This window comes from Chiloscyllium punctatum, chromosome 2 (genome assembly GCF_047496795.1).
Source record: "Chiloscyllium punctatum isolate Juve2018m chromosome 2, sChiPun1.3, whole genome shotgun sequence".
In the NCBI taxonomy this organism is placed as follows: Eukaryota; Metazoa; Chordata; class Chondrichthyes; order Orectolobiformes; family Hemiscylliidae; genus Chiloscyllium; species Chiloscyllium punctatum.
In genome coordinates, this window is record NC_092740.1 from 131278470 (window position 1) to 131304586 (window position 26117).

The window sequence follows — 26117 nt, forward strand, 5'->3', positions numbered from 1 at the left end:
AACAGCTTCAGTGGCGTAATTATAGTGAATGCTGAGGGTTTCACCATCATTACTACTGCAATGTCTGGACTAGTGTGTTTTCTGTTCTTGAAATAAGGTTTTTTTTATCTTAGATCCAAATATTAGTCAAAAATGAAAATGGAATGGAATTTTTGAAGATTAAATATTATATGGAGTAAGATTAATGTCATTTAAAATGACATTTTTTGGATTGAAAAAATTGCTGATTTTGTCATCTTGGATGTAAAATAAGACCAGTTAATTGGTTAGTTTAGTTGCTAAGAGAATTCTATGGGGTATACTTTACTGAGGTATACAGATAAAACGAACACAGCTATTGGAACCTGAATGGGAATTAGGGATGTTCATAAAAATTGTGCCTTGCAAGGCAACTTCAATGCACTATTTTGGTATATTGAAAATTCTATTTCATATTATTAGTTTGCAAATAATAAATATTTCATGGCATGAAAATTAATTTTAAGCACGCTTTTCACATTCAACACGTTCAAATAATCCGTGCTTTGCTTCATAGTAGTTTTCTGTTAGTTTGTAGCTATAGGCCTTTGGAAATTTATTCTATTTTATGATCATGATCAAAGAACAAGGAAAATATTACAAAAGACACAAATTCAAGCTACTAAAAACCAAATTTATGGCTGGCATCGAGAAGTTCTTTGCAAAGCTGTAGCGCATAATGTGGATTTCTGCATAGAGCAGTGCAGCAAAACCTTTCATTTATATTGTCCTCTTAATGTAGTAAAATTAAGTAACGTACTTCACATGAATGCTATCAAACAGAATGTGGCATTAAACCACATTTGAAAGTCAGGATAAGAGTTTTAAAGTCAAACTGCACATGCAAACTTCAGAATCAGTGGATATGGCAGCTTTAAGCACTTTATTGATAAGTGGACTAAGGTGACCAAATAACATTTCATGTGCAAAAGGGATTGCAAAGTTGTGATTTGAAGTAAAAATATCATTTGGCAAATTTAGACTTTGAGAATGCACAAATATTCTTGCTTTATTATCCTCCCTATATCTTGATAAGATCAAAACAAGTGGTTCACACTGCTATCTCACAGCACCAGGGACCCAGGTTCGATTCCAGCCTTGGGTGACTGTTTGTGTGGAATTTGCACATTCTCCCATGTCTGCGTGGGTTACTTCCAGGTGCTCTGGTTTCTTCCACAATCCAAAGCTGTGTAGGTTAGGTGAATTGGTTATGCTAAATTGGCCATAGTGTTCAGGTATGTTTAAGTTAGGGGTAAATATATACTAATAGGGTAGAGGAATGGGTCTAGGTGGGTTACTGTTTGGAGGGTTGGTGTAGACTTGTTGGGCCAAATGGCCTGTTTCCACACTGTAGAGATGCTGTGATCTTCTATGACCTATTAGCGAAAGATGACATAACGAGCACAGGTTCTTTTAACATGTTTCTACTCTGACTTCTTAGAGTGTGATTTTTCCCTCTCTGGAGGTGCAAAAAAGTGGAAAGAGATGCAAACTATTGAACAGTTGGCCCTGGAAAGACATTTGTCCCCTTCCTACCACCTCAGCAATTGATTTCTAATGAGAAGGTCCCTCTCACCCCACAACTAATAGATGCCCGTAAGTGGTCAATTGACAGCCAGCTGCAGGTCTCAATCTGCCACTAACCCAGTTGCTTCCCTTACTAACAGTTGATAAAAATGGTTGCATTCCAGATCAGGAAACCAGGGCGATTTATATCTCTAGTAACCAGATTTCCTTTGAGTCTGACAGAATATTTAGTTCTGGAGATATAGTTGATGAGCGCCAAGGGTTCAGCCTTTTGTGTAATAGTCTACATGGTCAGTTGCTTTTACAATGTTGTGCCATGAACATTTTACTAATATTTCCAAGAAGGTCGGAGGTAAGAAAACTACATTGTCCAATACGTTTGTTAGATCTGCAGGTTTTGTGATGAAGGTCTCCAGTGATCCCAGAAGATCAGAATAAAATTAGAGTCATAGAATTCCTACAGTGTGGAAACAGGCCCTTCGGCCCAACAAGTCCACAACAACCCTCTGAAGTGTAACCCACTCAGACTTATTCCCTGAACCTATTTACACCTAACTACATTTACACCTCACTAATGCACCTAACCTACACATCCCTGAACACTATGGGCAATTTCACCCAACCTGCACATCTTTAAATTGTGGAAGGAAACAGGAGCACCCAAAGGAAACCCACACAGGCATGGGGAGAATGAGCAAACTCCACACAACTTGCCCAATTCTAGAATCGAATCCAGGTCCATGGCATTGTGAGGCAGCAGTGTTAACCACTGAGCCACCATGCCACCCCAAACCAACAACCATTCCTCCCCTTGTAATATTCAAGTTTCCATAATGGCCACAACATCGTGGCTCCAAGTACTGACCCATGCTCTAAGTTCATCACCCTTATTCCTGATACTTACTGTATTGCAATAGACACACTTCAACCCATCACACTGACTGCAACTTTGCCCTATTAGCAGTCTGTCCTTCCTCACACCCTCTCTGCATGCTGTAGCTGCCAATTTCTGAGCTACCCCATCCTCTGATCCGCAGCTCCAGTTTCCATTCCCTTGCCAAAATTAGATTAAACCCTCCAAAAGAGCTCTAATAGACCTCACACACAGGAATTTGGTACCCCTCCAATTCAGGTGCAACCCGTTCTCCTTGTACAGCTCCCACATTCCCCAGAAGGTATCCCAATGATTGACATATCTGAGGCCCTCCTTCCTACACCAGCTATACAGCCATGTGTTCAGCCGCAGTGGCTCTCCGTTCCTAGCCTCATAAGCCCCGTGGCACTGGTAGCAATTCTGAGATTACTACTCTGCTCGTCCTGTCTTTTAGCTTCCAAACTAACTCCTTATATTTACTTTTCAGGTTCTTATCCCTTTTCCTAGCTATGTAATTGGTACCAATGTGTCACACGACTTCTGGCTGCTCACCTTCCCCCTGAAGAATCCTGTAGGCTCGATCCGAGACATCCCTGGCGCTGGCACCCAGGGGTCTTGTTTGCGACCACAGAATCTCCTGTCTGTTCTTCTAACGATTGAATCTTCTATCATGGTGGCCCTCCTATTCCCCCCCTTTCCATTCTGAACCACAGAGACCTGGACACTGTGGCTTTCTCCTGTAAGTACCCCCTGCCTCCCCTGCAACAGTATCCAAAACGATATACTTATTGTTGAGGGGAACAGCCACAGGGGATCCCTGCATTGTCTGCTTATTCCCTTTCACTCTCTTGACAGTCACCCAGCTACCTTTATCCTGTAACTTTGGTGTGACTACCTCCCTATAGCTCCTCTCTATCACCCCCTTAGCCTCTTGAATGATCCAAAGTTCATCTAGCTCCATTCCTGGGAATTCGTCCAGGGAGGTTATTTACGTGAAACGGAGAAATGAGACAGGGATGATCACTTAATTGGGATTGTACTATCGACCCTCAATAGTCAGCAGGAAATTGAGAAACAAATTTGTAAGAAGATCTCAATTACCTGTAAGAATAATACGGTGCTTATGGCAAGTGATTTTAACTTTCCAAACATCGACCAGGACTGTTGTTCAAGAGTAATAAGCTTTTTTACAAGTTTCAGGATCAAAGGTGGTCAGGTTACTTACCTGTAAGGTTTCAGCAGGAACCAGTAAAAGAAGCATGAAAGCTATTCAAGAACTTGGACAATGGGAAAAGGATTGAAACCTTTATGTGTGCAAAATAAGTGCACCAGGTAGGCCTCTATATAGAACCTGAAATACGGAAGTATACCATCAAGGAGATCAGATATCTTCAAAGCAGTAGCATTATTCATTGAGATAGGCATCCAACTTAACCTGGAGAGTTCTCAGTTGGAACTTTCTCAGAATATTACTATCTTCAGATATCCATGCCAGCAAAAATAATCCCTGAAAAGTAGCTAATAACAGTTAAATTGGATAGTCATGCAAAAAGCCTCGAATCCAGTAGTTGAAACTTTGTAATCGTAAATGCCACAAGTTGCATGCTTCCATTGCATTTGACTCTTTGATATAATGGTCTCTGAAATATTCTCATAACTCTATTAATGCAATGGATGTATTATCTCTTGATGCTTTCCTAATGTATAGGCCAATTTTTTAAAGTACGGTCGGTTCTGCTATAAAGCGTGTTTCTTCAATGCAAATTGGCTTTAACGCAATTGAAGAATTTAGACCATTATTTGGAGGACGCGAATTTTCCTGACCTGTATTGGCTGTAATCCTATTCCAGCCCCATTAGCTTAAATGGCGTGGTAATTGTACAATTTTCTTATAACACGAGATTGCACGAGAACCAGACTTTTTTCTTTATATCAGAACAGACTGTAATTGGTAGAGAGTTATGTTTCTTTCCATCACTTTAGAAAACAATAGATTGTTATTTCAGTTATAGGATGGCAGTTAGAAAGAAGTTTCGGACCATTTGTCCTTTAAACCCAGCTACAATACATCTAGACATAAAAATGTTTCACAAATGAAGAATAGGTATTCTGCCACATAGGTGAAATGGTTTATGCAATCTAAAATGATGAGTTATCCATGGAGAATGTTTGATTATCATTTGCCAAATTTATCATTTATATTTCTTGTAGATATTTTTCAATAATTTTTCACAACCTTGCATCAAGTAAATAACACAAAATAACACAGAGGGTAAACAACAACTTAGTCATGTGAATCAATAATTCCAGATGCAATTTTAAGTTGCCACAGTGTTAAATGTATCACTACTAAGAAATTTTGATCTGATAGTACATTTCAATCTTCTATTAACAGTCTCCAGCAAACCTAATGACAAGTAAAACTATCAGATGGAAGACTGTGCAATAAACCTGACACACTTTGGCAAAAATTACGCATTCATTGTGAGCTGCAGTTATAATATAGTAATACTGTGCAGATGACTTGTCTTTTTTGATCTTAAGAAGATTTTTAATTTTCTACAAAATTATAAAATTACAATAAAAATAGTACAACTATCTTATAGTATAACAACAACAATAAGCTAACTAGTACTCTACTTTATAAAACAAATAAAAAAAACAAAAAATCTACCCATACTACAATTCAATAAATAATTAAACAAAATAAGTTCAATTAAATTAGGTTGAATTAAATTAAATTACACCACTCAGCGCAACTGCACCAAAGTTCCCCATCGTCAGGAGCATCAGTTGGCATCCCCATATTTATTCAGGATTCTTCCTCTCTGGGTCCCCGGCCCGCCAGACCCAGTCTTCGTGGCTATACAGAAAAAGTTCTGTTTTCTGGTGCACCATACTTGTAAGGAAGCCTAAGGGGACATGTTCCTTAACTAATGTGCACCATCCTGCCAGGCCTGGGGGATTTTCCAAGAACCAACACATCAGAATGTTCTTCCTTGCACATTATGTAAGAATATTAAAGAGTGTCTTCCCATGCTCATCTAAAGAAGGCAGATTTGGCAGGCCCTAGGGGAGATATACTGGATTCACCTTGACATTGGTTCCCAAAATCCACTCGAAAACATTTGCTGCAGCACCCGACTACCAACGAAGCTTGTGGCACGACCACAAGCAATGGATGAGAGTACCAATACCTATTTTGCATTTGGGGCACATTGGGAACGTTCCTTTTTTTAAATTTCACAAGCCGCTGTGGAGCCAAATAGGTCCTGTGGAGAACCTTCAGTTGCACAGCCCACGTTCTATTACAGATCAAAATCCTTTTCACATTCTCCCAAATGTCCTCCCAGTTCTTGAGTCCAGATCCTGCAGAACCCTTCAAAGTCCTTCAAGACACTGCCTCCTAGTAATGGTAGAGGGTACTAATCGAGAGAATATCTGTGGACCGAGGTACTCTCCTCTCTACATTGGACTTATACAGGTTAACCAATAGTATGGTCTTTTTCTGTATAAAGTCCCTAATCTGAAAATAACGAAAGTGGACCCTACTGGACAATTCATATTTATGGCTCAGCTAATCCTGGCATTCCTACTATGGGAGTAAGAGGGAAGTTTTATATTAATTACTCTCGCTTTGTCACATCATTCTCCACGCTTTAGCTGTGTAATGACAATCAGGTTTCTAAAATGTTCCCTGACAGTCCTCATCTTGTCCATAAACAGCAAATTAATAAGGGGACATTTTGCCTGGGTGGCCTCAATGTCCAGTCATATTGACCTCGGGTCCTGATAAACCCAATCATTCACCTAGGATAATAGAAACCTTATTTGATATCTCTTGAAATTCCACCCCCAGCATCCCCCCTCCCAATCCCATATTGAAGCTGCAGTTTAGCAAGCTTAATATGAGGTAACCTGTAGTGCCAGATGAAAGAACCAATCCAACCATTAAGTCTCCACATTGCTTCAAGGTGGAATCCGATTAGAGGGAGCATTCGCCTGGGATATAATAAGCGAGGAAGAACATTCAGAGCTATTCTACCCAACCAAGATATTGGTAGAACTTCCCAACGCTGAAGGTCCTGTCTTATCTTCTCAAGCAAATGCACAAAATTAGCTTTATATAATTGATCAAAGGCAGGAGTAATAAAAATGCCTAAATTTGGAAAACCTACCTGTGACCACCTGAAAGTGAATTGGATTCCACCTTCAAGATTGGGTACTCCCACAAAACCCCCACTGGCATGGCCTCCAATTTCATACAGTTGATTTTATATCCTGAGAAAGAGCCAAATAAATTAATCTTTTGTATTAAATGGGACACATATATTGTTAGATTAGTTAGAAAAGGAAATACATCGACTGCATAAAGGGTGATTTTATACCCCACCAATCGATCCCACCTCTGTAGCAACTATATTAGAGTCCCTCCAGATAGCCTCCACCAACAACTCAATCACCAGTGTGAACAGCAGCGGTGAAATGGGGCACCCTTGCCGGCTGTCTCTACCAATACCAAAATTGTCAGACCTTATGCCATTAGTAAGGACTGCTGCCATAGAATCACTATACAACACTGCCAGCCGCCACCCCCCCCCTCCCCACCAAGACCAAACCATTCCAAGGCATAGAAAAGGTACTGCCGTTCCCCCAGGTCAAATGCTTTCTCTGCATCGAAGGAGACTACCAAGCTCAGAATTGACCTCTGCTGGCACACGTGGACCATGTTCAGCACTCTTTCTAATGTTGTTAGAAGACCTGCGACCCCCAATAAAAACTGTCTGGTCCTCCTTTACAATAGAGGGCAATACCTTCTCCAACCTCAGCGCAAGTGTTTTCAACAGAATTTTAAAATCCATGTTTAGCAGCAAGATGGGCTTGTGCGAAGCACAGTTCTCTGGGCTTTCTCTCTCTTGAGAATAAGGTAGATATTATCTTCTGTCAGAGAGAATGGGAGCCAGTTCTGACTATATGAATAATTATACATGTCCACTATTGGCCTGGCCAACATATTTATAAACTCCTTATAAAACTCACTCTGAAATCCATCCAGGCCAGGCGCTTTACCACTTTGGAGCTCCCTTGCTGCCTCCTTGCATTGTCAAAGGGGCATTCAAAAGGGACACCTGCCCTGAAGTTATACCTGGAAGGTCCAAGTACTTTAAAAAGGACTCCATCTTCGCCAACCTGTCCTCACAAATCTCCGACTGATACAACTCAGAGTAAAATTTCCTAAAAGCCACGTTAATCTTTTTGGAATCACAAGTGAGAGTACTAGTACCCTCTCTAATAAATTTACTAGATTGGAGGGTGCTCTTCTTCCTAACCAGATGTGCCAGGCATCTACTCACTTATCACCGTACTCGAATAGCCTTTGTTTCATGGAGGAAATCTCTCTCTTCGCTGTTTGGATGAGCGCAAAGTTCAGAGCAGCCTGGAGAGCTGTAATCTGCTGTAGCTTGGTCATAGACGGCCTGTCAAAGTATGCCATCTTGGCTGCCTTCAACCGGGCCTCAAGCTTCTGGGTCACTGAGTAAGAAATAATTATATCCCTTGCATTGGCCTTGGCAGTTTTCCAGAACACCAATGGGTTACTGACTGACCCAAATTAATATCCCAGAAAATTTTAAACTCCCACGAAAAGTACTCAATAAACTTGCTGCCCTTCAGGAGAAAAGGATCCATGCGCCGCAAGCCTGTTCCATTACCTGGCCTTAACCTCAAAATATACTGCCACATGGTCAGAAATGGCTATGTTCCCAATTCTACAGGACAGTACCGAATCTAAAAGCAACCGAACCCTCCCTATTGTAACTTTAAATGTTCCTTATCATCTAGATATGTTTTTTGCAACAGAGCAACATCAACCCTCTCTTTCCTAAGACTTGAAAGTAATTTCTTTCTCTTAATTGGTGAGTGACTTCCCTTAATATTCCAGGTGCATCATTTAAACAAGCAACTAGCAGTAGCCATCTGAAACAACCTGTGACCCCTCAAGAGGAAGAACCCTACTTACAACCTACTGAGTTGAAACAGTAAAAGACTCATAAAATCTAGAAAATACAACTACAAAAACTAACAAAGCAGAACATCTAAAAACTACTCCTATAGTAAACCTTCATAAAGAAACAGATAATTGGAGACTTTCCTTCTTGCTCACAGAGGGCAAGACTTGTCATTTTATGAAAATGGATCACACAATTGGCTAAGGCAACCCTGCTTAATACAGGACATTCCATCTTGAACTTAGAATAGGGAGATATCCTTCCTTTTGTTGCAATTCTTCAATTATCACACGAGGGATATGATAATATCCGTCCATTATTGAATGGTTTCTTTAGGGCTTTTCACTGCTCCCCCTAGGAATAGAGTAACGGCTAGCTTCTCTTGCATAATAAGGGTCTTGATGAACACTGGTCTGTGTCCTCTCTCAGTATTGACCAGCAAACAGAATATTGGAAGAACTTATCCTCTACCCTAAAACATATCCTGATATACACAGTAATAAACATAAAATGCTGAAGAAACTCAGCAGGTTTGGCAGCATTTGTAGAGAGAGAAACATAGTTAACAATACAAGTCCTATCACTGTTCTTCAAGATAATATTCCCAGAATCTTCGTCTAGGATCTATTTCAATACCCAACCCTGTTACTTACAATAGCTTAAGTTTCAAGTAAATAAAAGGCTTATATCCTGCTGCTGTAGAGCCTTTGCCTCCCCTGTTCATGCTTTACCCCTCCAAACTCTGACCCAATTTGGATCCAAATGCTTGCCGCCAGAGTATGTTTTTGCCACTCCCCTGCAGTATCAGAGGCATTTGAAATTGTAATTACGCTGGCTCTGTGACTATGCAAATTTGAATGAGCTAATCTTGCATGTTATAATCTGGTTAAACGCACAGCCTCATGGTCAGTTGAGGTTCAGAACAGCCTTAGTTCTGCATTGGAATCATTCAGGTTTCTGGACTCGTTAAGTAGAATTTAATGGTCACAATGGGAGGCTTATCCCCTGACTGGAAAACTGATGCTAAACCTGGCTCAGTGTTGCCAGGATTCACATGGGATTTAATCCAAAGGGCACCTACCTGCCTACTGTTTGGTCCTCTGGCTGCTGTGAGTGCACGTTCTTCCTGGAAGTGCTGGTGAGGGATGGTTGACTGATAGTTCATGACCAGCAGTACCATTGGAAACAAGGGAAACTACTTAACATTGCAGCACAACCCACAAAATGGATTGTTTCTGGAATCCTTGGGAACAGGTGCTGGGGTCAGTCAATGAAGTTTTGTTACAGGGAGGGTGGTGGGGGGAGATCGATGATAAGGTTATCAATTTAAAGGATATATTACTCCAGACACTTCAGTTTGTCCACTAGGCATCTGATATGAAGCCCCAAGCTTACATGCCAGGACATTTTCTGCAATTGAAAATACGACCAGTGGTGGAATGGTGCACTTAAGTTATCACTTATGCACATAATTGACCCCTGGGTAAGAAAACCGTCTTTCAGCTTTCCTGCGCTGCATGAAGTAGGAAAAAGGCAGGAAGGTGACACACAGGAAATTTGAAGTTGAATTGTGCCATTGAGTATTTGAGTGGCATGATATCTGCCATGGTTGATGTGTGCCATGTTGCCCAATTACTGTCTTAGTGTCTCATTATCTATGCTAGTGAGCTGCTGTGTGGGTTCTTGGCAAAGTGCTTGGCGAGTAGCCTGGAAATTCTCACCACTTTGCTATATATTCCAAGCTCCAAGCAGAGGTGCCATATTTACAGGCCAACTGAAGGTCACCTCAGATGTTACAAGCCAGGCGCATTCATTCAGGTTGCAGCGCCCCAAAACTGATCACAATGCTCCTAAGAAGGCCTCATTGGCTCCGATGCTTACCAAAAATGCTCATTGGGCATTGCTGGATGGGTCACTGAGAGAAGGTCTGTCTTCTTCCTGGCTGACGAGAAATGAAGGCCATCTCCTCAGTCGCACCCAAGCCAGATTGTACCAGGGTCACTGAAGTGGCTTTACTGAACAGGGACAGGTAACAGTTCCACAAGAAAAAAAAGATCTGCTATAGACTGCAAGGCAATTTGACATTTTCCCTCTTTTACTTCACCCTCACTCTAACTCTGCCAATGCACATGCTTCCCGCTAGGGATGGTGGACTGCAAGCCCCGACATTACATGTATCATATCTACAGATAGACTCACTCCCACTTTATTCCCTCAAACTTCTAAACTCCTTAATGCCCACATAACTTCTCCTCATTCTCACCATTTTGTGTAATTGCAAAATGCTACTGTACTCATTACCATCATAGTCAGCCTTTTTTTTGTCTCATTACTGGAAATACTGGCCTGTAACCAGGTTAGGAGTGCCAAGATCTGTGGGATTTTAGTAGACTTCAGATTCTTCACTTCTTTACGGGAAAGGACTTTTGAACTGAGCAGAAAAACTTAGGGCCATTCCAATAATGACAGGGAGATACCATTGGGCCGCCAACCCAGTGAGCAACATTGTGCTCTATTTCGTTTGAGTGAGAACCAAACTTAGTACATTTCTGTTGATAGGCTTTTCTCAGTCTTCACCAACTAATTCCTTCTAGTGCTGAAGCATTATCTTGACATCTTCGGATATTAGCTAAATAGAGGCCACAGACTGATTACTATTGTGACAGCACATTTCTGATGGACAACTGTGAAGCTTAAGAGAAATCATCTCTTAAGAAGAGGAGCACTTTCCACCAGCACAGAGGCCACGATGTCTATATGGAATAGACTGGGACAGCACAATCTATTCAGCACATCCCTGATGCATGTCCATATCTGGTGGAGGAAGAAACTCTAAGGAATTGTCAGAGACAAGATAACCTACTCAGTGCTTGTGCTCAACTATTAGTGACATGGCCAACCTGTAGCAATATATGTGGGATACCAGGTGGGTGTGTCAGAGGGGTGGAACATAAAATGAAGTAATCCTTCCATGCTCTTACAACTGCAGTGGCTGCAACATTTGAGCATCTGACTGTCTCTATGGAAGAGTTGGCAGCAGCCTTGGAGAACCAGGGGCTGCCATATATCCACTTAAACACATTCTTCAGCACTGTAGTCTTGGGTGCTCAGTGTCAATGGCAATACAAGGGCGGGAGAAACAAGGGATCTCAACTTCACTTCAAGTGTCCTTTCTTAAGGAACATCTGCCAGTAAGGAGAAGGAAAGGTAGATAGACACCCCGGCAGCTGCTGCTTCGGGTTCTCCAGATGTGCCACGCTTTTCTCCCTGTCCCCTGCCTATGACCCCAATCTTTTTAAAAAGTCTGGTCAGAGGAGGTAAAACTTCAACTGGGCAGGAGACATTCAACAGGCCAGTACCCTTTAGGCTGAATGCTGCCAGGGCCTAACCATACAAGACTACAAAGTTGCTCAATTATAGCACACAGCAGGCAACCTTCACCCCAGTTGCAGAAGTTGGGCCTGCATCTAGGTATAGTGCGTGGGAAGTTAACAAAAAAAATTTTGAAAGCACTTTGATGGCACAGGTTAGAGATTTTGGGATGTACTTTTTAATTTTAGATTGAGTTTAAGAGAGCTAATCTAAAGTTTTATTTGTCCTGATTAGTTACAAGATCACTTTCAGGTACAAATATATCTTCACAAGTTTTACAGATTTTTTTAAAGTTTATCATACAGTACAAAAGAAATAATACTTAAGAAAAGCAATTTGTTTTTGCTCCATCCACTTTTAAATACCATTTTGTGACCTTAGTTAATTGGGCACAGGTCTCTTGCTCTGTTCTGTTGATTGCAGACTTTTTTTTCTGTCTTCTCACCATCATCTTCCTCCTCAGGTAATTCTCTCAACCTTACACCATTACCTCATTGGGCATATCCACCCCTTACCTGTCTTTTCTAGCAGCTCATCACTGCAATCTGGGATGCCTTGTCTGGGCAAAACTACATGGAATTGCCTGACCAGTTCAGACATTGGAATGTCCTGTGCAGGAGGTCTCTGGTCTGTTTGACAGTGACTCTGGTCAAAGGGCTGTTCAATGTTTTACCTTTGCTGTGCGGGAGTGGAATCCTTTTCTGTTCATGAACACTGTAGGATGGTGATGGGGTGCTCTCAAAGCTATGTACAATCAATTGCACCCTGCACCTGTGGGAAGCCAACAATGATGAAAAGCCTAATGCCACTAATGTTTGACTGGCTGCATCATGGGGAAATGAGATGAATGGGCAGAATGTGACGAATATTACATTAATAATGTGCAGGATGCACATATGACAAAAGAACTGTGAAATGCAACAAAGGCCTGACATTGCTGTCTGATGACTCAATCGCAAAAAACATTAAGGTCACTTGTAACCCTGAGGGCTACCAGGATGGGATCGCCACAGAGCCCTTGTAGGCACATGGCCTCACCAGCAGCCAGCAAAGGCGTGGGAAGATAGCTCCCGCCCCCCCATAGATTTCTTTGCACTGTGCCTCAGTCACTTGCAGATAGCAGCTCTGATGTCTGAGGGTACTGTTACACATCAGGACTCTCCACCTTTGTGGTGAGTCTTGAACTTGCTACTTCTCCATCTGGATGCTGTGCAGCAGCTATGAGCAGTTGTTGTTTATGTTGGGCTAGTAGAAGTTGTTCTGTCTGCTCTCTTCTAGGTCTTTTTCTTCAGATTAGCAGCAGTGCCAGAACAACAGCTAGATTTACCTTAGTCTTTTTTTTAATAAACTTGAAGCAGACTAGTGAGAATACACATGAGAGTTTACACATGTGTTATTATTGGCATGCCTGAACCCTGACATATTTGGCAATGAATCTGAATGTTATCCTCAGGGAGGGCAGTGTGTAGCCATTTCAAAAAAGCAAATGAAGCACTCTGATAAAGAGTTTAGAGTGAAATATTATTGCCTCATGTAGGGCTACTCAACAAAATGTCCATATTTCCCTGGCATGAGGCAGCTTCTAGGAGGACACCATTTTACCAGCAACTCCCACCCTTCCCTATCTGCCTCAGTAGTGATGTTGTAGCAGCTTTCCTTTTGTACTTGGAAATATGGAAGTTGTAATGGTGTTGGCTTGCTTTCATTTGATTATAATTAGATTAGACTCCCTATAGTATGGAAACAGGCCCTTCAGCCCAACGATTCCACACCGACCCTCCGAAGAGTAATCCACCCGGACCTATTCCCCTATCCTATATTTACACCTGACCTGCACATCTTTAGATTGTGGAAGGAAACTGGAGCACCCGGAGGAAACCCACGCAGACAGGAAGAATATGCAAACTCTCTACAGTCACCCGAGGCAGGACTCGAACCCAGGTCCCTAGCGCCATAAAGCAGCAGTGCTAACCACTGAGCCACTGTGCTGCCCATTTGGACTGTGTGTCTTGGGAAGATAATGTTGCGATAGAGAGTGCCTTTTTCCATTATGTGTTGTCAGTCTCGAAGATCACAAGATAATAACCAGTGTGTATAATGCACTTCTAATGATTACCTCATAAGTGCATTTCAGAATTGGATGCTCTGACGAATGTTGACTTTCAGTTTAACTATGAATTGAAAGCAGATGAATATCATTGTTTAATCACTACAGTCATGATGACTAGCCTGGTAGAGGGCCTCACACACCATCCCCGTGGGGAATAAAAGGAGTAACTTACTCCTTCCATTTTGGAGGCACTGTTTTCTACATTGAGACCACATTGCACAGTTGATTTTTGAATCATTGTGGCAAGGCTCCAACTTTGTGTTTGTGCAAGTGACCTGCAGGCTCTGACTGTGATTCATAACTTGCCTCCCATTCTTATTGTCTCCCTTTGTGTTGAATGTTCTGTGGCCCCTATGTCCCTTCACTCTCATCCACCTCCACTGCCCCCCCCCACCCAACGCTTCAGCTGTATCACTTTAAATTCTCATATATATGCATTACCATTATTTACAGTATGTATTAATTATTTAGATTAGAAAAGTGAATGTGCTATTGCCAAGTTTGCAGATGATGCAAAATTGTGCAATGGCAAGTGTTGGGGATGACAGAAGGAGTCTGCAGGAGGATAGGCAAAAGCTTGGCAGATGGAATGTCATGTGGGTAAATGTGAGGTTATGCACTTTGGCTGCAGGAATAGAGGAGCTGAATGTTACTTAAATAGAGAAACACTGCATAAAGCTACAGCACAGAGGGATTTGGGAGTCCTTGTGCATGAATCACAAAAAGTTAGCATCCAAGTTCAATGGGAAGGCAAATGGAATGTTGGCCTTTATTTTGAAGACAATGGAATATAAAGTAGGGAAGTTTTGCTAAAAATGTACAATGCACTAGTCAGACCACAGCTGATCTACTGTGAATAGTTTTGGACCCCTAAGGAAAGGTATGCTGGCATTGGAGTCAGTCCAGAGAAGGTTCACTAAACTGATCCCAGATATGGAGGGAATATCTTACAAGCAGAGGTTTAATATGTTAGGCCTGTACCTGCTGGAATTTAGCAAAATGAGATCAACCTTAATGAAGTATGCAAGATTCATAGGGACTTGACAGGATAGATATGGAAAGGTGTTTCTCCTTCTGAGACAGTCTAGGACCAGAGGTCATAATCATAAAATAAGGAGTTGCACCTTTAAGAGATAAGGAGGAATTTTTTCTGAGGGAGGTGAATCTGTGGCATTCTTTACCACAGAGGGCTGTAGAGGTAGAATCATTAAGTATATTTAAGACTGAGATTGGCATTTTTAATCAGCAAAATAATCACAGGCTATAGAGTTCCTGCAAAAGAATGGCATTGAGTGATATCAGGCATGATCTAATTGAATGGTGGAGCAGACCTGATCGGCTGAATGGCCTACTTCTGCTCCTATGTCTAATTTTTTGCTGCTGCAGCTGAACTACTTAATAAATTAACCATCTGTCAATTACAGTCAGTTGCAGCAGTCCCATAAATGGTCACAGAATACAGTTTCCATTGTGCAATAAGGACAAAATCTTTTCTAGCATTGGCAGGTAATGACATTAAGATATGCAGTTTCAAAGATATTTTATGTTGGCCCGACATCAGGGCTTGCATAATATGACATTTCAGTTCATCTTAAGCAAAATGCTGCTACTTGTGATTGTAAATTAAGAGTAGATAACTTTTTTATCAGGTGATAATATTTTGCATTTGTAATCCATGGAAGGATAGTCACAACTGTGAAATGCTAAGTTGGAGAAATTTGAAGGGTGTCTCTGGATTTATAATTAAATATATTAATTTATGGAAACCCAATGCTGGCTCCCCATGTCTAATACTAGTGGACGACATTGTTAAGTTCGTTTTTTGACTAAATACATTATGTCGACTATAATCTACAAGTGCAAATGCCCTAGAAATGCACATGTTCTTGTGCCCAATTGTAAATAACTTGCCAAAATAGTTAATGTAGAAACGTTCTGAACAAACACAATGGCTCAGAATGTAGGTAGACAAAATGCAAATACTTTGCCCCAGGAGCTTGTCAACAAGAATTAAATGCAGGTTTTAAAGCTTGAATAACTCAGTAGGGGTCTAACCAGAGAAGGAAATATTCTCTTCAGTAATGGACACATTTTTATTATTTGTATTTTTCTCCAGTCCATCTTAAAGGTATTCAAATTGTGACAGTATGGTTCTGTTCCACTGTGGTGTGTTTTTTTTTTCTTTTCTTACTTGTGTTCTTGGTGCAGTGGTGTTTGCAGAGTTGAACCTGCCCCAGTGTTCGTTGCTTGGTCTCTTGCCCATTCTTGATTAAATCAAGCTGAGCATTCCTATGAAAACTAGAGGAAGAGGTGGGCTGCCTGCCAAACCTGCAGTAGTGACACTGTTCAAGGCAGGTCACAAAACCTCTTTTCCCCCAAACAAAACAGCAATCTCATCTTTTTGAGCACAATGCCTTGATCTGATAAACTGCATATTAATTAAAGAGAGGGGAGGATAATGTAGCCTTGTGCATACAGTACTAGTGCTTTGGTATTACATAAATGTAGAGTGGAAACACATATACTTCCAACTGAAAATTTGCTGCAGTTGGGATATTGGTGCTGTCTGTTTTCATACTTTCGTAGGATGAAATGGGAAATTGTTGTTCCAAGTGGTAAGCAGTTTAAGCTTTAAGAAAGTAAGGATTGTTTCTAGTTGCAAAGAGTTCAGTAGTAGTTTATTATTTTAAACATGATGTATTTACCAAAAGAAGGAAAAGAGAAGCTTTATTTTAAATAACATTTCTGGGCATCGTCTACATCCTGTGGTAGTTTTTTTCATTCGTCACTTGCACAATTTACAACTGGAACACACATATAGCCAGCTCATCTGTTGACTTTGGCCCATCCCCACCTCCCTGTATAAAACTGTCAATGGGGAAATGGTGACTCAGCAAAAGAGCAGGAAATGAGAATGCTGGTTCCTGTCACTAGAATGTTAATCTATGGAAAAGGAGAACTGTTTAATGTCAACTGTTTTCCTAACCTCCTCATTTACATTTACCTGGACTATTCCACTTGTGCAACTATCAGCTGTCTGGACAACAAGCAATTGTAGCGTCTGGTTTCCAAAATGTGTGCTGTCAAATGTGCTTCTGATTAGGTGACTTAATTACAGCTGTGAAAACAATGTTGATTTAAGCTTCGTAAATCCAGAGCATTTTAGTTCCTATGAGCTAACCTTGATACAGCACCACCATTTAAAAATGGGAACCTCTGAGTTGAATTTGAGTTTAAGCCACGTTGCCAGGAACAGGTTTAAGCTCCATCTAACCTGCAATGTATCACGCTTGGGAATGCTTAATACTGACAATGGTGTGCAGAATGGAAAAATGATTCCTTTGCTACCATTAAAATCCCTCCCCTAATCAAATGAAAGTTCACCAAAAATACAAATTACGTTAAAAGTGTTATACCTAGAGAATTATCTCTACAGTTGAGATGAAGACTTTTGCAAGGCTTTAATTTCACAGCTTGGCTCTTCCAAACTGTATATAAGTCCATTAGTGATAGTTTGATATTAAAGGGGTTTCAAATTAGTTACTTAGGTGATCAAGTATATTCTAACATATTCTTTAAAAAAGTGCCTTAAAAATGAAAATTCCCTAATGGTTCCATATAAATACAGTGTATGATACAGAGTGCTACAAATGGAATTTCCAAAGTTGGACACTGGTCAAGAAGTGGATTGGTTAACCTGAACTACCTCTTGATAGGACAGTGCAATTAACCTATGTATTGCCTAGCCTGGATAAGGACAGTTTCTGTTCCTGACTACTGCCCCAGTCTCACGAACTTGACTGAGTTTTTTGAAGAAGTAACAAAGAGGATTGATGAGGGCAGAGTGGTGGATGTGATCCAGATGGACTTCAATAAGGCATTTGGCAAGATTCCTCATGGGAGACTGGTTAGCAAAGTTATATCTCATGGATTACAGGGAGAATTAGCCATTTAGATACAGAACTGGCTCGAAGGTTGAAGACAGAGTGTGGTGTGGGAGGGTTGCTCTTCAGACTGGAGGCCTGTGACCTGTGGAGTGCCATATGGATCGGTGTTGGGTCCTCTACTTTTTGTCATTTATATAAATGACAAGATATCCTAACTTAATCGAGTCCCATTTGCCAGCAATTGGCTCATATCCCTCTAAAATCTTCCTATTCATATACCCATCCAGATGCCTTTTAAATGCTGTAACTGAACCAGCCTCCACCACTACCTCTAGTAGCACATTCCATACACGCACCACCCTCTGTGTGAAAAGGTTGCCCCTTAAGTCCCTTTTTATATCTGCAAACATAGAAGGTATAGTTAGTAGGTTTGCAGATGAAACCAAAATTGGAGGTATAGTGGACATCGAAGAAGGTTATGTCAGTGTATAATGGGATCTTGATCAGATGGGCCAATGGGCTAAGGAGTAGCTGATGGAGTTTAATGTGAGGTGCTGCATTTTGGAAAAGCAAATCAAAGCAGGTCTTATAAACTTAATGGTGAGGTCCAAGGGAGCGTTGCTGAACAAAGACACCTTGGAGTGCAGCTTCATAGTTCCTTGAAAGTGGAGACACAGATAGATAGGATAGTGAAGAAGGCATTTGGTATGCTTTCCTTTATTGGTCAGAGCATTGAGTATAAGAGTTGGGAGATCATGTTGCGGCTGTACAGGACATTGATTAGGCCACTTTTGGAATATTGCGTGCAATTCTGGTCTCCTTCCTATTTGGAAGGATGTTGCGAAACCTGAAAGGATTCAGAAAAGATTTACAAAGGTGTTGCCAGGGTTGGAGGATTTGAGTTATAGGGAGAAGCTGAATAGGCTGGGGCTATTTTCCCTGGAGCGTTAGAGGCTGAGGAGTGATCTTATAGACATTTATAAAATCATGAGGGGTATGGATAGGATAAATAGACAAGGTCTTTTCCGTGGGGTGGGGGAGTCCAGAACTAGAGGGCATAGGTTTAGGGTGAGAGGGGAAAGATATAAAAGGGACTTAAGGGGCAACTTTTTCATGCAGAGGGTGGTGTGTGTATGGCATGAGCTGCCAGAGGAAGTGGTGGAGGCTGGTTCAATTTCAGCATTTAAAAGGTATCTGGATGGGTATATGAATAGGAAGGTTTTAGAGGGATCTGAGCCAAGTGCTGGCGAATGGCACTAGATTAAGTTAGGATATCTTGTTGGCATGGACAAGTTGGACCGAACGGTGTCTTTCCATGCTGCACATCTCTATGACTCTAATCACTGCTGGAAAGAGTGGTAGACATTGTTTACTTGGACTTTGTTAAAGTCTTTGGCAAGGTTCTACATGTCACCTAATTAGTAAAGTTAGATCACTTGGGGTTCAGGGTGAGCTTGCCAATTAGATATAAAATTGGCTTTATGGTAGGCAACAGCGGATCGCGGTAGAGTGTTGCTTTTTGGATTGGAAACCCTTGATCAGCTTTGTTCCACAGGGATCGGTTCTTGGTCCACTTTTTTTTTACATTTCTATAAATGATTTGGATGAATATCAGAGGTATGGTTTGTAAGTTTGCAGATATCACTAAAGTTGGTGGTATAGTGGACAGTGAAGAAGGTTATCTACGATTAGAAAGATATATTGATTGCTTGTCAATGAGCTGAGGAGTGATAGTTGGAGTTTAATTTGGATAAAGGTGAGTATTGTATTTTGGTATTACAATCAAGGGCAGGGCTTACGCAATTAATGTTAGGACCCTGGGTAGTGTCATGGAGCAGAGATATATAGGGGTTCGGGTGCATAATTCTTTGAAGTTTGTGTCACAGCTAGGCAGGATGATTTAAAAGATGTTTAGCACGCTGGTCTTCATGGCTCAAAACTTTGAGTTATAGAAGTGGGGACATCATGTTGAGGTTGTATAGGACATTGGTGAGTCCTCTTCTGGAGTATTTTGTGCAGTTGTGGTCATCTTGTTAATGAAGGATATTATTAACCTGGAGAGGGTTCAGAAACAATTTACCAGGATGTTGCCTGGAATAGAAGTTTTGAGAGACAAAAATAGATTGGAAAGTCTAGGACTTTTTTTTTTACTGGAGCATAAGAGATTGAGAGGTGACCATATTGAGGATTTTAAAATCATGAGGGGCATAGGTAAGATGAATAACAATAGTCTTTTCCTTTGGGTAGGGGAGTTTAAAATTAAGGGGTATAATTTTAAGATGAGAGGAGAAAGATTTAGAAAGGAAATAAGGGGTAACCCTTATGGGTCGTGTGTGGAATGAACTGCCAGAGGAAGTAGTGGACGTATATACAGTTACAACATTTAAAAACATTTGGAGAAGTCCATGAATAGGAAAGGTTTGAAGGTATATGGGCCAAGTGTTGTGGGCATGTGGGGCTAGTTTAGTTTGGCAATATGGTTAGTGTGAACTGGTTGGACTGAAGGATCTGTTTCCATGCTCTATGACTCTGTATGTAAAGTGACCTAAGCTAATGTGACTAGATTTCAGTACAATACTTTTTGCAGTCAATTAGTCACTTGATATGTGCTGTTAAGAGTCACCAAGAACAATGGGTACTTTGCTGAGATTGCTAGTGTTCACGGCCCATACTACCGTATCTCCCAATATCATTGGGACAAAATGGAAGAACATTTTAAGAAAAAGCAAGGAAATGCTACAAGCTGTGGTCTTTCCCAAAATTGTAAACGCATACATTTGTTTTCAAGATTGTCCAGTTCTAAATTTCTAATCAACAATTTTGCTTCAAAGTGCCAGATCAAATAACTGGTGAGTGTTTGACCAGACTTTGTCTTAATTTTACAATTGTCTTTCAGATGCTTTAATGATGTTTAGCACTATCAGTGCAGTTAAGCTTTTGCCATGACCTTCTACATCCCACTGGATTCAGTCAGTGGTATTTTGCGGGGCTAAAGGTGAATTTTTAATCGGAGTCCTAATTATAAATTGGTTTAACTGCTTATGAATTAACAATCTGCTTAATAACTGTATTAAGGTGATCAATCCCTTGAGTTTTTTGAAGACATAAATTATAATCTAAAAGCACTTAAGGTTTTTATTTTTTACCCCAAATTTATAATGTTTGCTTATGTTTGATTAGAAAGTGAATTATTTGACAGATTTACATTGTAGTGTCATTTTGTATTAAATAAGATTTTTAGAGAATGAAAAGAAAGCGATTTGTATAGGGCCCATACTTTTCTATTCACCACAAGCAAACAGAAGTAAGGTAGTTAAACTTCTTGCTTTTCGTGAACAGTCAGAGGCCAGATGAGCGCCTTGCACCTTGACCACCTATTATGAAGCTCTTTGCTGCAATGTCATGTGAAAGCGAGTTAATTGGGTGAAGCTGTAGAGCATGTTAGGGGCATGGTAAAGGGTTGCTAGCTGACAGTTGAATGTCAGTGAGAGCCAGTCAAGTGTGTCTGAGGAGACAGAGGCCTGTCACAAAGTTCATATGGACTACAGCACTGTTAGAGAGCTGAAATGTGGGTTAGTGTCAGACTCTAGCATTATTGCATGCAGACACCTCAGCTTTCATGCTGTATATGTCAACTATTGTTACTCTTATTTCTGTTCTTCAAAGTTCCGGCATTCAAATGATTGGACAAAGCATTTCAGTGCTCCTTATATCAGTGGAATGCGATCATATGACATTCAGGAGATTATGAAAAGGGATTTGTGTGAAAAATAAATAATTTCTCCACTTGTTACATTTTGAAACTTGGAAATCAACTATGGATTCTTAAAAGGTGTAATCTATTAATAAATTCTTGACATTGTCTTCGTATTATATATTTTAGTACCTCCAATCCAATATAAATGCAGCAAAACACATACCAAGTTATTTATTTGTACAATTTTGCCTTTAGATTTAGTGAGAAATGACCTGATTAGTTGCTAATTTGGTTTAAACAACTATCTCCATTGGTATTATTAATTATATTTTGCTAAGGTAATATGCACTATAAAATTTTAATAGGCAGGTTGATGGAAAAAAAATTCTAAACTACATTGTTACATAAGGTAATTGAGTCAGACAAAACAATTGAATGTACTTAACACATTCTGGGTTTATGTGACGTACAACATTTGTGTTACCTACTCAACTATTTAGACTGACTAGAAGTAGCTGTTTTTGGTGATGTAAACTTCTAGGAGTAAATTATTTTCTTACACCACCAAACCAGTAACTAAATCTTTTCATTGAAAGAAAATGCACACAATTTAATATTAAAACAGGACCAAATAGGGAAGTATTTTCTCCTACTTGAAATGACCCAATGATTCACTATGCAAGATATTAGTTATATTCAACCATTCCTTTAAATTAAATATTTGACTAATAATTCTAATTTTACAAAATCCACCATTAAATAAAAAGATTGCACTGGATGAAATGCAAATTTGTGGACAGAGATTTATAATATCAAATAGGATATTAGTTGATTCCACTAAATTGACAAATTAAGTTTAAAAATGCATTCCTCTTTTTTAATTTACATTTTAAAATACAGGAAATTTATTTCAACTCATTATACAGTACTTAGAGTGATAAGCCATCAAGCTTTAAAAAAGTTTGAATTTTGAAGTTCAGTGAATTACAGATAGCTACAAGCTATAAAATAGCATAATATTAAAAATCTACATGAAAAGGACTTTTAAAAAGATTTACAAATCTAATAACATTTTAATGACCCAAGTAGTAACATACTAAGCCAGTATTTCACCAAGGCTAATAATGTAAAGGGAATTTCTGTTTTACAAGGCAATGTTATGATCTAAACTACGCTGCAGCTTGCTACAGTACAAAGATTCCCCTTCCCTAAATGTGATTTTGTTAAAAAAAAACTTTTATTTCAATTTGCCACATTATTGGGTTTGATCTCATTGACATATACCTACATTAGTGTACAGTCTAATCTAATTGAATATGTATTAACTTATTTTCTAATTTTAACATTTCTTTTTGTCAATTGAGAAATAAACTATTTGTTCAACAATGTAGTCATCCTGTTTTTGGGACCACTATAAAAGGGACTTTCCTCTCATCTCCCAGTACAAGAGTTGCTTGCAAACAAGTTTACTTCATCCAGATAGGTGAATTTGATCTTTGACAGTAGGATTACAATTGGCGATAGAAAATTAGCTGTCCATTATCTGCCAGTGGAAAAGAAATCTGGGTGTAATGTAAAATGGCTATCATCAATTTCCTCTCCAATGTCAAGAACCAATTTCACCCAAAATCTCTTGTAATGGCTACTAAGGGCTCTGCTGGGAACTTCAGTATCTATTCCTAAATAACTTGTACCATTTGCACAAATATATAGTTAATTGTGTTCCCAGTTTAATGTTTCCACTTGGTAATTTGTGAATAGAAAATTGTGCATGGTGTGTTTAATGAATATTTTTGTTTAAGACCATGATTTAGATTCAATTTAGGATTATTTGTATTATTGTCCTATCTGACCTGAGGATGCTTCATAATATGCCTTGCTGCAAAGTGCAAGATATCATTTCCAGTAACATTCATTTTGCTATCTTAACAAATAAACAAATCTTACAGTATGATAACTTTCTTTAAAATTCATAATGAATTTTGGTTTTACAGCAAAGAATGAATTACAGCATTTTTCCAACAATTATTGAATTAGATCACATCAGTTTTGAATAAATTTGTGCTTTAATTAAAGTTTTATATCTTGTATTTTTACAGTAATCTCACTGAAATGCTAAAAACAATTAAATATTTATGAGAAAGAACGTTATAAAAGACTTATGAATTTCTGGAATGATCAGCTTTTTGGTGTTAAATCTATGATCAGAGATAGGAAAATTAGTACCATGAGAAACACAGTGTATTTATTTTTACATTTTTATAGACTAAATTTTGTAACTGTGGTTAAATGTAATTACTGTTGATCCTGTAACAAAGCTGACTCATACTTTAGTTTGTTTCAAAAACTTGTTTGCTTTTATGTGATTGTGAGTAGCATAGAATCAGTTGGCATGAGGACATTGCTTAATAATATAATTCTCCAATTAGTCTAAATAGTGGTAACATCATTTCTTGCTGTAATGCATCACAACTTGATGTGGTGGTTAGTCTGATAACATAATTTATGGTAAAATTAGCTGAACTCCTGTAAAAAGACTAATCTTACATTCAAGAAGTTTCAATATTACAATTTACAGATTACTATACAGAATGAAATTTTAAAATATATAACTCTGTTTTACTCATTTAGTAATTCACATCAAGAGATATTTGATTATTCTATGATGGAAAACTTCCAATCATTAGTTTTAAAGCCATGGTTACAGCTATCCATTCCTGATTAAAGAATTACACAGAGATAAACATTTTTACATGAAATCTAGTTGGAAAATGAGGAAACAAGTGCAGAATGAGCAGACAATAGAAATGTTCAAAAATATGTCATTAATTATAGAAAAGAAGTAAAAGGTTTCAAGATTTTAGATTTTAATTCTTATATGGATGTTTACCATTTCATGGTAAATTACACCGATTAACTTTTAATTTTATTTAAAATTTGCAAGTTGTGGCTCTCACAACTTCATTTTAACTTGGAATACAAAATGTGTTGAAAATGTTAGAGCTATCGAGACTAAACCATAAATCCTGGCATAATGTAAACCGTGAAAAGAAGTTTAACATTGTTTTCAATCTTGTTCCTAGTGAAGAATCTGGTTTAGCAATTAGAAGCTGAAAAAGTTTAAAGTGAATTCTAAGTCATCTATTGCTCACTTTGACATGATGGGAATTGTTAACTGGCATTCAGAAACATTGTTGTGTCTGACAATGGAAATGCTTGTGGAAAGAAGGATGCCTGATCTGAATAATTATTGCCAGCAAATGTAGACAGTACTGTCTGTACAAATCGTTATGGCCTCTCCACTTATCATGTCATAGTCCCAGAGGGGCAGAAAGGATCACATTACATGTATGATTATGAAGAATTCTGCTGAGTTGAATCGTCAAATGATTTGGACTTAAACATCTATGTGGATTCATCATGGTGAAGTGAATAGATAAGCCTGACTTGTAATGCAAGTTGTTTAAGATACCTTATGTAGCCTAATGCAAAGAATGCATTTCATTTCTACATGTAATAATGTACTCTTAAACAGAATGTTACCTGCACAAATCTGTCTCAGAGACAAATCAGATCTAAATAAATTTGACAAGTTATCTTGAGCTAAGATGTGCATGTAATCAACCCCTTTCACTAATGCAGAGAATGCTTTTCACTGATGGTAAATGGTCCAATTTCTCTTTCCTTGTTGTTCAATGTGAAAAGAATGTTCTGACAGTAAAATGCAATTCAAAACTTGTTCAATGAAGGAAATGGAACTTTAGTGCTGTGATAAAGGAGAAAGAACAGAATTGTTTAGAAACATTTAAATCAAGTTGAGAAACAAATCGAAAAGAAAACCAGATATATTTAGAAGTGACTTGTTTTTTGAATTATTTGCACTTGTATTTACTTAGAAAGACCTAGATTAAATCTGGAAAATTTTCAGTACACATAATAATGTCAAGCTCATTGATCTTGTCATAATAGAGAAGTACTATATGCCAGAATGGTTGAAAATGTATATGAGTATATCCGTAGTAATATGTGGAGATCTGAAACTATACTTTTGTGTTTGTACTTCCTTTGTTCAGCTTAACATCTTCCATTTTACACAGTGGGAGAAAAGTCTAGGAACTTATTTTTCTAGAGCCCAAAGTAACTGTTTCTGTAGAGACCAAATTGTACCACTTGGAAAAGTACCAGGGAATATTTTTGTAATCTAATAAGTATTGAACTCTCACAAATGGAATGGATATAATTCTTTTGGTAAGGAGAAACAAACTTTGTAAAGAGGTTTTGGTGTAATTTTACAGATGTAAGGAGATGTTACTGAAAACAGCATAATTAAAATCCTTCTTATTTATTAATCTTGTATTAAAATGTTTTCATTTGCACTGACGGCAGTCTGACCGGATAGAGTGATCTGAGCACAAATTTTCTGTGAAAGGGGAATGTGTACTGAATGCTTCTCTGCAAAGTTTGTAGAAATTATACTCCTTGGAAAAATTCCTGCCAACAGATGGAGAACCATTCCCCTTTAACTCTGAATAATGCCTCCCAGCATTTTACCTTGATGTCTTCTGCTGGGGAAGTTTCATTTATCACATACAGAAGCTCAAAATCTATTTGGAAACGGTTCAAT

General features: G+C 39.0%; 1 protein-coding gene across 9 annotated transcripts in view; it reads left to right on the forward strand.

Annotated features, from left to right (window-relative positions):
• Positions 1 to 26117, forward strand: part of ccdc171 (coiled-coil domain containing 171) — a 380694-nt gene that overhangs the window by 222571 nt on the left and 132006 nt on the right. Inside the window, exon 26 of one of the 9 annotated variants that reach the window (XM_072589032.1) lies at positions 20693 to 20849. The exons of the other annotated variants lie outside the window; for them this stretch is intronic. Within the exon in view, the coding sequence (XP_072445133.1) occupies positions 20693 to 20701 (9 nt within the window). The 3' untranslated portion in view covers positions 20702 to 20849. Of the gene's footprint in view, positions 1 to 20692; positions 20850 to 26117 lie in introns of those variants that run through there. 9 annotated transcript variants of the gene reach the window in all.